Below are 14706 nucleotides of genomic sequence, written 5' to 3' on the forward strand. Positions count from 1 at the left end.
CCAGAAATTACTAATATTAACACCTCTTTGTATCGGGTTTTTTTCCTGTGTGTTCATGCATTTTTGTTAAAATGAAATGTTACAGTACATACACTTGTAACTTGATGGATCTGCTCCTCTCTGACTACATTTTCACCTATCGAATACCCAACCAATACTTTACGTGGGACAAAGAATCGTTTCCAGGACCAGGCATTTCACCTGGTTGTGCCTTTGAACTCTTAATTCACAACAGTACCCCTTTTTTATGCCACTGAATGCTGGAGGATCCCACAGTAGACCTGCACAATGTCCTGTCTTCAGGATTTGGGTAACTTGTGTCTTGTTTACCTTGTTCTTTACACACTGCAGAGTGTAAAGCAATAGAGTGCAAATTATCCCTAGAGAGTTCACGGTTTCAAGTTAAATATTTCTGCCTCACACGTTCTATTGCATCACATCAGAAGGCATAATACATGGGTGTCTGACGATAAGTGGAACCCTAAGATTGACCGCTATTAGGGTGATGACAGCCTGGTCCTTCCCTGTGTACTTTTTTTGTTCCTCCTTTGTGACTAGAAACTAATCGGGATTACATTACTTTGGCTCCATCTGGACATCCATCAGAGTGAAGTTTAAATGTGGGCTATTTTCTTTTTGTATGGAATTTAATAATGCTTATGGCTAGTGTTTTATGACTTGCTTACTAAAAGGAGCAGGGGAGTCTATTAGAGAGTCAACCAGGAGAGTCTATTAGAGATTCAGAGTTTGGTCAACACATTGTGGAGCACCTACTGTATGCCACGTGCGGGTCTAGGTGCTGGGGTTAGTGAGAGCATGTTATGCAAGCCACTGTTCTGATGCAGCTTTTATTTTAGGAGCAAGAAGACAGTCAAACATGCAAACTGAGGGGCGATGAAGAAAAAAGTGTGAGAGGGACTCTCAGGTGATCAGGGAGGAAAGACCTTTAAGAGGTGACATTTAAGCCATGGCTTGAATGATAAAAGGGTTCCAGACATGCAGCGATCTCGGGATTAAACATTCCAAGCAGAGGAATCAGCAAGTGGAAATGCTCTTAGGTGGGAATAAGGCTGGTATCTGAGAAACAAAACACCAGTGTGTGTGGAACACTGTGAGGAAGGGAGAGAGGGCTGAGACATGGACCGTTCAGGAGAAAGTTTACAAAGGAATTTTAGTAGAAAACAGAAGGAAAAAAATAAGTCCATCAAAACTGTTCATAGGGCAGGGAGAGGAACATTTTCAGAAAGGCTATTGAGTCAATGGGTAGAAATGAACGGGTATGAGGTATACATACATTTATATATATGCACTGATGTTTGCTGTATATATATATACACACACAGAGAATATATATATATATATATGTGTGTGTGTGTGTGTGTGTCATATTTTTAAGATGTAAAACATACTCACAGAGTTACCAATAAACCACTCTCTTTCCCCTAAGTATGCTTCCAAATCTTGCAGAAGCTGAGGTGCATCGTACGTAAGTAGTTCATTAAACGTCTGCTTCTAGGAGAGGGAGAAAATGATCACTTTAAGGATAATAGGAAGAAAAATAAATAGTATGATTTGAAGAAGAGGAGTTCCATCTTTATTTTCCTACTTGAGTTCAGAAAGGAAGAGAAGTAGCTAGGCGTGTGTGTGTGTTTTTTTTTAAGGTGTGACATTACTGAGATTCAGATCTAACTTTTCTTAGATCTTAGTCATCCCTTTATTACTCATGGATTAAAAAATAAATACTTTGTCACTAGTTCTTATAGTTTCTTTGTATATTATGACTAAATGTTTTACCCATAAAATCTTTTAATGATTTTATCTTAATTTTTTATTAATAAAAATTCCATTATGTTTTTCCACTTTTAAAATTCTCACTTTTCTTAGCCTCACCCCCTTTAAAGTTAAATAATAACTGAAGGTAAAGAAATTTTATTTTATAAGGAAGGTTAGCTTTCTCTAATTTGACAGTCTTTTTAATTTTTTTTTTTTAATTTTCAGTTATAGTTGACATACAGTATTGTATTAGTTTCAGGCGTACAACAGTGATTAGACACTTATATAACTTACAAAATGATTCCCCCAATAAGTCTCATCCCCCCGACACCATACATAGTTATTACAGTGTTATTGACTATATTCCCTATGCTGTTCTTTACATCCCCGTGGGGCAGTATTTCATTTCATCATTACACTTAACGGAAGTAATCCATACTGAATCATTATGCTCTGGGGCTTGTATGAATTTTCTCTCTTTGACTTGATATTGTGCCTCAGTATATTTGTCTGCCTTGAATATCATCTATAAACACATCATCTAGGTGCCTCTTTTTGATATATTATGTAAGGTAATATTACAAACCAAATAATATCCTTACCAAAAAAATTTAACAAATATATCCATTTTTAAAAAATTGTCCTTGTGTTTTTGCTTGAATCTCTGAAGACCAAATAATTTATTCATGGCCGATTTCTTGGTGCAAAGTATTTGTTTATATATGAAAAATTTGGCTGGTTTGTATTTTGGATGTGAAATGTAATTCAGACTTAAAAATATTATAAAGTCTGACCATGTGTCATTTATTGCTATTCATAAGTGACCTACACAGGCACACCTCACTTTATTGTGCTTTGCTGTATTGCTCTTTGCAGACAGCATGTTTTTTTACAGGTTCAAGGTTTGTGGCAACCCTGTGTTGAGCAAGTCTATGGCACCATTTTTCCAATAGCATTTGCTCGCTTCATGTCTCTGTGTCACATTTTGGTAATTCTCTCAATAGTACCAACTTTTTCATTATTATTATATTTGTAATAACAGTACCAACTTTTTCAGTATTATTATATTTGTTATGGTGATCTGTGACCTTTGATGTTACTATTATAATTGTTTGGGGTGTCCAGAACTGTGCCCACATAAGACGGCGAACGTAATTGATAAATGTTGTGTGTGTTCTGACTGCTCCACCCTCAGGCCTCTGAGACAGATGCAGAATAATATTGAAATTAGGCCAAAAAATAAACCTATGATGGCCTTTAAGTATTCAAGTGAAAGGAAGAGTCAATCTGTGTGGCAAATTGCATTGTTGTCTTATTGAAAAAATTGCCACAGCCACCCAACCTCAGCCACAACCACCCTGTTCAGTCAGCAGCCATCCACATTGAGGCAAGACCCTCCACCAGCAAAAAGATTATGACTTGCCAAAATCTCAGATGATGGTTAGTAATTTTTAGCAATATTTTCAAATTAAGGTATATACACTTTTTTAGACATACGCTACTGTACACTTAATAGACTACAGTATAATGTAAACAGAACTTTTATATGCACTGGGACATTGAAAAATCTGCTACTTGCTTAATTGCAATAATCTCTTTATTGCAGTTTATTGCAGTTGTCTGAAACGGAACCCAGAATATCTCCGAGGTACGCCTGTAATAAAAGCCAGTCTTTATTAAGGTAAGTCAGATAGTTGATAACTACCTCACCAATTTGCTGATTTACTTCCAGTTACGATTATGACTTAGCTAGGTAATACCAATTACTATTACATAATGCCTTATATTTGTAGAGTTGTTTGCAAAAGCATCATTACATATTTACAAACATTTGCCAGATTTTGCAAACTGAAGCTTGGAAAGCTTATTATTTTGACTTTACACTGTTATATACCATCTTTGTACCTAAGGTTCTCTCTCTCTATGGTTAATACGTTCATAGTTTTAAATTAAAACAGTGTGAGTCCTTCTGCCCCTTACTCAGAATTTGTGAGCTGAGGCAATGTGCCCAGAGCTGTGTGGCACTTCCTGCAGCTCAGCTTAGTTTAGCATCAGTTGGAAAGACAATGGCCAACTTGGCTATCCCAGAATAGCTAGAAACAGGAGGGAGCTGAACAGAACGGGATGTAGCTGCTAGACAGCTTTCCAAAAACTTCTATATGCTCACCTGGTTAACTTTGTTACTTTTTCTAATGTGCATTTCCACAACTTAAGGTACACCGATACTTGCATTATATGCAGTGCCAAATAGAAATTTTATGTCTGTGCTATTGACTTCTTTAGCCCAGGTTCTCTTTACATGTTTTGTGAATCATCTTAGTCTAATAAAATGTACATAACCAAACAACGTAATCATTAGTATTTAAGAGTCATTTTAAAGAATACTCACCAAAATAAGATAAGATGAAATTTGGTTATACATCCTTTTCTTCCCAGATGTGTACTTTTTAAAATGCATTTCCTGATAAATCCTAGACAGCCACTCTTGTATTTGAGGTACTCAGAAATGTGCTACCTCCTCCAGAGAGTCAGACTGCAGGAGGTTTTTGCCCCCTGAGAAATCATTGCTATAGTATTAATATAGGAATTAAAGAAGATTGTGCTTCTCCAAATCATTGTTTTTAAACCACACTACCAAAATCATTTAGTATTGGAAACGGGCCACTAGCATTCCTTCAGCCCTACTCCTGCATCCTACCCCGACCCCTGTTCTGCAGATGAGGAAACTGAAACAGATACATTGCATAACCAAAGAAATACTAGTGGTAAATTCAAGAATTGTCAGTGTGGGTGACCAATGTCCTGAGACGTACTTTGCCTTTTTAATTAATCTAAATTAATTTTTAATTGGAAATGTAATTTTTAGCAACCAATACTAAAACTTTTATAATTATGTGTATTTGATAGATTTTTAAAAGCACATGTAATAAGAGGACTCTTTTCATTATCCATTCGTCTTTACTGCACCAATATTCTGCGTTTGAAAATTTTACCTGACCACAAGGTGGCAGCAATGCAACCCACTACAAGGAGATTAGGCGACAAAATATAAAAGCACTATGCATTTTTCATTGTATGCTAGCCAGGTTCTGCTTATTAATCAGACAGTCTGTAACTATCTGCAGTATTTCTGCAACATGTTCTCCCTTCATATGATTTATCATGAGCTTGGATTTTGTTCTGTTAAACTTTGTTTTGTGGTAGGTGGTATGTAAGAGCGTTGTTATCCTATTATAAAGGTAGAGTGTTACTCTTACCATGAATGCTCAAAGAATATTTTCCTCTGTGAAATGGCCTTTGTTTGGAGCCTCAGCCAAAACAGAGAAAATACAGAGGGCAAGCCCATAAATTGACAGACTGCCAATCAGCGAAGATTTTTAGCGTGTGGGAAAAAAAGCTTGTTTCTTTTTCTAAATCAGGATTCATATATCTACTTGTATGCATTCATAAGGATATGTAAAATACAGATGCCATGTTTAACAAACAGAAGGGAAAACAACAAGCACTGGACTGTATGATAACACTGTATTAGTTATAGCAGCTAATGTTTATTGAACACTTTACCTAGCCATTAATATTTATGCTACCATTTAAACCTCCTAACATATTTCAAAGTAGATTCTATGATATTTTTACAAACAAAGAATTTAAACTATTGATAAGGAATTAAGAAGGGAATCAGGATTTACTGGCAGCCTGGCAGTCTGAGTACAGAGCCCAGGTGTATCGTCTCTATCATCAAAGCTGAGCTTTTAAGACTTGGTCCTGGTTAGTCGTGTGTGTGCATCACCACACACCTTACATTTATGTCAAGGAATCAGTGAATGTGACTACCTTTATGTTTTAAATATCTCTATTCAAATCAGAACGTCCTCATTAAATAAACAGTATTTAGAATAAATATGCTTAAGTAAATTAAGGAAGACGGCCATCTGTTCTGTGCTGCTGTAGCTTTTGGATGCAGGCCTTAAGCTATGACATGTACATAATATTCGTGTGCAGCTGTCTTGAACAGCTGCTGGCACTATGGTCTCACACCCAGTGGTTAAGAACATGGAGTCTGAGTCAGAATGACTGGGACTGGAATTCCTTGTATATGCCTTACGAGCTGAATAACCTTCAGCGAGTGACTTACCCTATATAACCTTACGTTCTGGAAAATAAGGATAACAACTGTTTCTCCCCAAACGGATGCTTTGGGATGAGTCACTAATTTGGGAGAAAGTATGTGTAGATGGTGAGGCTGTGAGTTCTGGGCTGGGCGGACTTGTTGTGTGACCTCGGCAGCTACTCTCTTCTCAGTTTCTTCATCGGCAAAGTGAGCATGATGATACAAAGCACTTGTCTCACAGGAGGATAAGGGCACTGACTGAGATAATCCATGTAAAGGGGCAGAGCAGCACTGCACATGGTGCTGGAGGAGCTTGGCTCTTCTACCACTCACACAACAGGGATCCAGTGCCTGCAAAACATAAGGTGTGGGGCGCACCAGCGAATGATGCAGGCAGGAGTCCCACTCTCATGACACATTCTACTGCAGGAGACAAAGTCAATATATTTTAAAGTACAGATTATCATGAGTGCCCTAAGAGAAACCACGAGGATCTGTCTGTAATGGAGAATAACCAAGAGATCTATTTACAATTCTGGATAAAGATGACGGATTTGATTTGAGACATATATATATACATATATATGTATATATATGTATATATATATGTATATGTATATATATGTGTGTGTATATGTGTATATATATACATATATATGTATATATATGTGTGTGTATATGTATATATATACATACACACACATATATATGTATATAGTTCCAAAAGCACAGTATATATATTTTGGAAAATACAGAACCGTATGTGGAATATTGGAGAGGAGACAAGCAAACAGAATTTGAAGCTGTAAAGCAGATGGATGAATAGTACCTGCAAAGGGAAAATCAAAAACCAGCATCATCTATTCCCATAAAATCCTCAAATAGTTCAGGAAATGCCAGGATAATATCTAGAATTGGGGGTAAGGAGGTAAGGAAGGGGATAAAATGAGGATGGGTGAAAAGCTGTGGAAAAAAGTCATTTTGGCATAAGACTTCCTCCTTGATTTTACACTGCTGGGTACCTGCCTCTTCGCCATCCTTAGCAGAAGGCTAGAGAGGGTGGTGTAGATGGTCTCTGGGTTGGGAGTCCTCATACATAATGTATTAAAAAACGGGGATTAAATGAATATCTGTATGCTGAATGTCAAATTCTGAGACAGCCTTCTCTTTGTTCCTTGTCTGCTAGAACACTGGCAGCCAGGCCATTATATCTCTGGGCAAAAGATTGAAAGTCTTCTCTAGGGACTCTTTCTAGTGTAAGAGCAGATACTTGAAAATGGTGATATTGGGAAGTACCTCCAAATGGCCTCATGATGCTCAAAATCAGCAAACCCCATCCACATGCTGAGAGCTTTGAGTAAACGTTTTAATTTCCCTACTTTTTGTCATGGATAATAAAGGATGGTATGACTCCTGGGGAAAGACAGAGACCAAAACAAAGAGGAAAAGTGGCAACTTTAAACAAACATACAATAGGCAGGGAGATGATATTGTATCAATTAACCAAATATGAAGTAATATTTTTTAAAAAACACAGAGAGCATCGTAGAATAAGAGTCCTTATACATTTAAAAACATATCAGATGTTTAGACCTCAAGAGAAGGATTGTTGAATAAAATTGAAGAATTCTCCCTGAAAGTAATGGCAAAAAACAAACAAAAGGAGAGATTAAAAATAGAGAAAGGATCAAATATCTGAATAATAGTAATTTTAATTTAACAGATCAAAGAAAAGAAAGGAGGAGGACATTACCTGTGAAATAATGAAAGGCAATTTCCTAGAATTAAAAAACATGAGTCCCAGATTTTAAAGGGCCCGCAAAAGAGATAGCACAGTTTATGAAAAGAGGATCATACTAAGACAATTACTGCAAAATTTTAGAACTCAAAGACAAGTGGTCTACCAGCTTTCAGAGAGGAAGGAAAAATAGGTCATATGCAAAATGTCAGTAATTAGATTAGATTCAGACTTCTCAACTGCTAGGAGACCATAAATAAATGTTTTCCCAATACTAAAGAAAAATTGCTTTTCAACATAGAATTATATACCCAGCCAAATTATGAAACAAGTATGAAGATGAGATAAAAAAGTTTTTAGACAAATAAGGCCCCAAACATTTTCCTATGCTCGGTAAGCTCCTGGAGAGTTGCCCCACAAAAACAAGGACAGAAACCAAGAGAATGAAGCCAGGAAAGGATCCAGAGAATCATCCAAGATGATGATAAAAATTGCAGGATGACAACTGTGCACCACATGTCTAGTGCAACCAGAGACACAGAGGAGAGAGAGATCCATACTGTTATCACCATATCTCCTGGCATCAAGCCTTCATTTTAACTTTTGAAATACTGGAGGATATGCCCCCAAATAAAGGAAATAAAGACAGAGGATGGCATCTAGGAGACAGGACTCCAAATAAAAAAAAAAAGAGATCCCTGGGATGGCAGGGACGGGAAATTTGATAATGATGGTGGTACAGAAAAGCTAAACAATTCTACAGAGGAGAATGGACGTCTCTGGCCAGCTATCACCAAGAAAATAATGGAAATAATAGCTTATCGTATTATTGACATTGAGGAAAACCATACTGGTCGACTACTGGATAGTGTGGGAAGGTTTAACAATAAAAGTGAAAAGAATAAAAACAAATGGGAAAAAAAAACAATTAGTAACTTTGAAGGGTAAAAATAAGAAAGGAAATATAATCAAAAACATACTGCAAGGCACAGTTCTGTATAATGTTTTCATGGGCAAACTAATGTATTCACCGAATACTGATTTAACCAAAAAAGTTTTAATATCACTGCATTGGCAGTTTGGGGGAACAGGAAGCAGAGAGAATGACTATGTAAGAGTTAAATTCTTATTACTATAATAAGAAATCCACAGAAACTAAAATTAGTGAATCACAGTAAGCCATATTTATATGTGCTATAGAAATATGGAGATATGTAAATCCTATAGAAACAGCTAAAAGGGTTAGAAAAGGGATTGCATCTGAGAGGAGCCATTGTGAAGAGGTTAGGGCAGAGAATCACAGTGTTTTGCTTTAAACTTTTCAATATAACTTGATATTTTCAAACTACAGGTCTAACTTTGATAAAAAGGGACTTAAAAAGCACCTAACATAATGTCTGGCAAGTGAATCTGATTAATAGCAGTAATAGCAAACTGATTACATTACTTTTATGTCTTGTTTTTTCTCGGCCCAAGGAAAACGTGACATGAAATCATCCAATGTATCCACAATAGCATCAACTTGACATTGTTCCAGTTCTGTTTTTCCAGCCAAATCTGTGCAACAGAGAAAAAGGTCATTTTATGCCCCCAAATATGTTCAATTTAATTTACTATATTGACATTAATTTTTTAATATGCAATATATTCATATAGTTCAAAAAATCAAAATATTAGGTTGGTGCAAAAGTAATGGAGGTTTTTGCAATTATTTTTAACCTTTCAAACAGCAAGTACTTTTGCATCAACCTAATAATATAACATAGTATCCCAGGAAGACCAACTTCCACCCCTGCCCCCATCCACCTCATTTTGCTCCCTTCCCTACTACCATATTGATAACCACTTTTATTAGTTTCTTTTGTATTCTTCCATTGTCTCTTTACGAAAATAAAAATAATATCCCACTCAATATGCACCTCTCCCATATATCCTAGAGATCTTTCCTTACAAATCCCTTAAGGGTATCCTTGCTCTTTTTTCGGCTTCATGGGACTCTTTTAAGTAGAAGTGCTAAATTTATTTAGCCTCAGCTGACTAGGTCTGCTTCCAATCTTTTGCTAATACAAGCAATACTACAATAAATAACTTGTATATACATTTTCATTTATTTTGCAAAAAGAATTCTTTTCAGTTTTCCAGACAGTTTTTGTCAGGAGCATTTGTGTTCATACTGGAAACTACAAGTTTAAAATAATAGAGGTTTTTTTGTTTGTTTTCTTTCCTGCCATTCATTGATCATCATTTTGCTAAACAAATATTGGTCTTCCTAAATATTTTCTCACTGGTGTCGATTTAAAATTCTGCAGTGTGGAAGCATACTAAAATAGATTGCTTTTATACAATCGTGTGAAGTTACTAAAGATCAAGGAACTGTACACTGACAATGAGAGAATTGTAGGTCATACACACCTCAACAAAGCTGTAAAAGAAAGAAAATGCTTTGGTGATTTACAGTTCTTCTGTAAATTATCTGTAGTGTTTGTGTGTGATGTTCAGAGGTTGATTTTTCTTTTTGACCTTGAAAAGCCCCTCCTATTATTAGGTTCTCTTTACTCATTTTCATCCCCACTTTAACTTTCATGCTCAAGGCTTTTGGCTATCAGTTTTATGCAGATGACTCCATATCAACACTTTGAGTCCTAAATTCTAGGCCCATATTCTCAGCCTCGTTTTGGATAGTTCTTGAATTCTTTTGGCCCCTAAACTTCCTTCAAAAAAATCCCAAATGGAGTCATCACATCCTACTTCCCACCAGCTCTTCCTTCTTCATTCATTTAACAAATGATTACTGGGCTCCAACTGCAGACATACCCCAACTGGGGCTACAGCCGTGAACGGAAGAGATAAATTTCTTGTCTGCATGGCACTTATGGCTGACTGGAGGAGACAGATACTGAAAAGGGTACTCCTAGTTAAGGAACTCCCTTCTTTCTTTCCTTCCTTCCTTCCTGCCTGCCTGCCTTCCCTCCTTCCTTCCTGTCTTAGAGAAGAGGAGGAGGAAAATGAGAAGGAGTTATGAGAATGACAAACCATGTCCAAGCTGTCGTATGCCTGCCCTGACTCTCCTGGTCAAATAGACTGCCCTTCACTTACCAATACTGTCTTCTGGTCCCTGTGATGATTCTATTTCCACAACCTTTCTCATTTTTTCCTCACTCTTTCTTTTTTCCCTTTGCTGTCTGAACTATTTCAATGACATCCAAACGTATGTCCTTCACACATGAGCCTATCAAATACAAAGTATAACCAGTATAATCTTCTCAAACTCATAGCTATAGTTATGTAGGCTTTTCTGCATAAAAACCTACAATTGAAGTTAGACAGAGAAAGATAAATAATGTATGACCTCACTTATATGTGGAATCTTATATGTGGAAACAAAACAAGAAAACCCCCAAAAATAACAGCAAAAACCTAACTCATCAATACAGAGAACAGATTGATTATTGCCAGGGACAAAGGGTATAGAGTGGGCAAAATGGGTGAAAGACTTGGGGCTGTAATGTACAGCATGGTGACTATAGATAATACTGTATTGTATACCTGAAGTTGCTAAGAAAGTGGATCTTAAAAGTTCTCACATAAAAACAAATTTGTAACTGTGTGGTGACGGATATTATCTAGATATACTGTGGCGATCATTTATCAGTATATCCATATATTGAATCATTATATTGTACACCTGCAACTAATGTAATATTATATGTCAATTATATCTCCATTTTTAAAAAACTTGCTTGAAGAATGACATCCATACTTTGAATCTTTCTAACCATATGCCAATCTATTTTTCTATCTGTTTCTCTTTTTACGTCTCCATTCTGCAAATTTGAAGTTCTTTTCTTTTTCTAATGCCATTTTCTCTCTACCTGGGATGGTATAGATTAGAGATTCTCCAAGTGAGATCTATGGACTGGTCCCGTCAGCATAATCTAGGAAACTATTTAGAATGCCAATTCTTGGGCCCTAACCCAGGCCTATTGAATCACAATCTCTAGTCGAGGCTGAACAATCTGTGTTTTAATGAGTCTCCAAGCAATCCAGATACACATAAAGTTTGAGAAACACTGCCTGGGTCCAAGTCTTCCTCTTGAAATTCTAGGTATCCTCTAGTTAAGGCTCAACTCAAATGTTATTTTCACTTCAAAGTCAAATTTCCGTAGAGTCAGAATTAAAATCTATCTCCTCTGAACTTCCAAAAAATTTCATTTGTTGAAATATGTTAGTGCAACAGAAATTTTTGTATTTTTAATGTACACACATAACTGATTCAAAAATAAAGGTCTAGTCTTTATAGTCCATTTTATTTGTGAGCTAACCATGTGTTTGTGTCTTGGGTTATAGTGGTTGTGGTGTGCATGGAGGGTGATAGGTTTGAGAGTGGGGCGTGGAGATTCTACAGATGGATTAGAAAGAAATGGACTATTAAAAAAAGCCAGATGTAGCTTTTTACTGAAAAAGAATGTTAGGGAAGTATGAGGGGAGATAGACGACAAAGGAACATAGGATGGGAGAAAAGGTATCCAGCAAAGACAAGAACTAACAGTTTTCTATATTTCTCCTCATCACTGCCATGGATGCAAGCAGGTGCTTACAAAACATTCCAGAAGCCAACTACCAACTTAGGATGCCTCATATGGCACTCATTGGAAGCAAATACAACCTTGCTAGTTTTTCCAGTGTGACTAGGATGGAGAACATTGAGAATATGATTCAAATAGTCTGAGGAATTTCAAACTTCATATGCCATGTGGATTTCCTGTTAATCTTCTCTGATAACTTACGATACACATGGTAGCAAAAGTGTGGTTTCAGACATACTTGTCCAGTTTTTTCAGCTGAATTCCGATAAGAGATTGGGGGCAAGGAGCTGAGGGGCAGGAGTGGCTGTGGGCAATATAAAATAAAATTAGATGTCTAGGAAACTCATGGAGAGTTAAAGTGGCATAGATGGTACATTTATACTTCTCCAGCATTTAATTCCATTCTTCTTTGCACTATAATGTTCAATAATAAAATTATTTAATGAATACTGAATATATACTGTGTTTTCCCGAAAATAAGACCTAGCCGGACAATCAGCTTGAATGTGTCTTTTGGAGCAAAAATTAATATAAGACTGGGTCTTATGTAATATAAGACCGGGTCTTAATGTTTCTCCAAAAGACGCATAAGAGCGGATTGTTCGGCTAGGTCTTATTTTCGAGGAAACATGGTGTGTGTGTGTATCCTTTCTTTTTTCAGTTATCCAAAATTTTAAAATGCAATAAACATATTACCTGTGTTTTTGGTCAAGTATCTTGCTATTGCTAGGCTCTGGTGAAGCTTAAGTCCATCGATTTCCAAAATGGGGATTTTGCCAAATGGAAAAGCTTAAAATAAATGAGCAAAGAATCAACTTCCATAATAAAATCAAGAGTTATAATACTTCCATTTTTACTGATAATTGTGGAAACGCAGAATGATTTTTAAAGTCATGGAATTCTTGAATACTTATTCTAAAAGGGACACTAAGTGCTCTCTTTACGTTTTGTAAGTTAAAAAAAAAAGATTGTTAGAAGAACTGCTATAAAGTTAGTGACGGAACTGTGTCTAAACCCAGTTTTGCAGTGGTACTCTATATAATACTATAGATTATCTCATATGCTTACTTAATTTTCTAAAACCTTTCTTAAAAAGCTTACTTTTGTTAAAAAACCTTTCTTTTAAAGCTTCATTAATTTTTGTGGCATCAATCAAGGATCACATTAATTATTCTTTAGAACTATAGTCTGAAGAATATGGAGAGTTTGACTTACATATTGATTTTGGTAAAATTCTGTTTTTGATAAGCGATTATTTGAAGTGTATAGTAAGGCAGCAAGCATATTATAAAACAGGACAGACTCATACCAGGTATCATATTAATATTTTATCTGTAAGTTCTACTTTGTTTAGATAGCAAAACAAAGTTTTGCTATCTAAGCCTATTATATTTTTGTCAGAAAGCAATATATTATTACAGAAAAATTCTAAATTGAAGGTAAATAAAAATAATTCTGCCACATAATTATAACCACTTTAATATTTTACTTGCTTTCCCATTGATATTAAAAAAATGACATTATAGTGTATATGCTTCGGCTTTTAAGCAAAAGATATACATTTTTATCCTCTTTAAACCACTTTTATGTCGGATCTCTGTTAAAGCATTTGAAATTATAGTCTAACGATCACAAATTTTAAGATCCCTTTCAACTTGGAAAATATTAAGAAAATGCGGCAATTCCATTTTCAATAACATAATGAAAAATTAAGGTAAAATAGAGTATAAGGCACTTAGACAACTTATATCTAAAAACTGAAAAGTGGGATTTGTTATATGTAATGTTTCCATTACTTGCTATCCATCTTATATAGTGGATAAAATTAAATTTCACCTATTTTATGTCGACAGAATTATAAACCCCCATATAAAAACTCTGATATCGGAAGAAACATTTGGTTATTAATGGTAAAGTTTCATGAGAGCAGAAAATAAACTCTTCTGTCCCACCAGAGAATAATTCTCTGATAAGAAAAAAGATTGATTGTAGGGGCAATGACTTTTAAGGAACTCAGGCTTCCAAAATGCATGTAGCCACATTTATTGTTAATATACCATTTATCATGGTATTATTGTTAGCATTATCTAGTGCAAATAGCTTGGGCCACAGTGTTAAGTAGACCTGTGTTTGAACATTAGGTCTGCCTTGCTAGAGCTGTGAACCTAAAAAAAATTACCTAAGCTCTGTGTGCTTCAGTTATCCCAACTATAAAACGGACACAATAATACGTTCCACATAGGCATGCTAGAGAAATTAAATGAAATGGAGTCTGTGGAGTATCTACCAGGTGCCAGATAGTCTTCGAGTACTCAACAGTTGTTTTCTTCAACTTCGTCTTTATGTGAGTTGGTGATAATCTGGTCATAAATATGTGAATTTTACACACAAAACTAATATTTAGTTAGTATTTCTAGGTAACATGGCAAGCATCTAGAGGATGGCTTACAACTTACTGAGAACCACACACTGTTTTTTGTTTAATATAATATTTATTA

The 14706-nt window shown here is 35.7% G+C and overlaps 1 protein-coding gene across 4 annotated transcripts in view; it reads right to left on the minus strand.

Annotated features, from left to right (window-relative positions):
• The window catches only part of HPGDS (hematopoietic prostaglandin D synthase), a 45924-nt gene that overhangs the window by 666 nt on the left and 30552 nt on the right, over positions 1-14706 (minus strand). For 2 of the 4 annotated variants that reach the window (XM_019741098.3, XM_019741099.3), the window contains 4 exons: positions 12905-12997; positions 9070-9179; positions 5909-6235; positions 1414-1512 (listed from right to left, as the gene is read on the minus strand). In XM_019741098.3, the coding sequence (XP_019596657.3) occupies positions 1414-1512; positions 5909-6235; positions 9070-9179; positions 12905-12997 (629 nt within the window). The remainder of the gene's footprint in view (positions 1-1413; positions 1513-5908; positions 6236-9069; positions 9180-12904; positions 12998-14706) is intronic. The other 2 variants (XM_088791946.1, XM_074323457.2) reach the window with 1 other exon arrangement.

The sequence above is a fragment of the Rhinolophus sinicus genome, chromosome 1 (assembly GCF_057876585.1).
Source record: "Rhinolophus sinicus isolate RSI-liver-muscle chromosome 1, RSI-T2T, whole genome shotgun sequence".
NCBI lineage: Eukaryota > Metazoa > Chordata > Mammalia > Chiroptera > Rhinolophidae > Rhinolophus > Rhinolophus sinicus.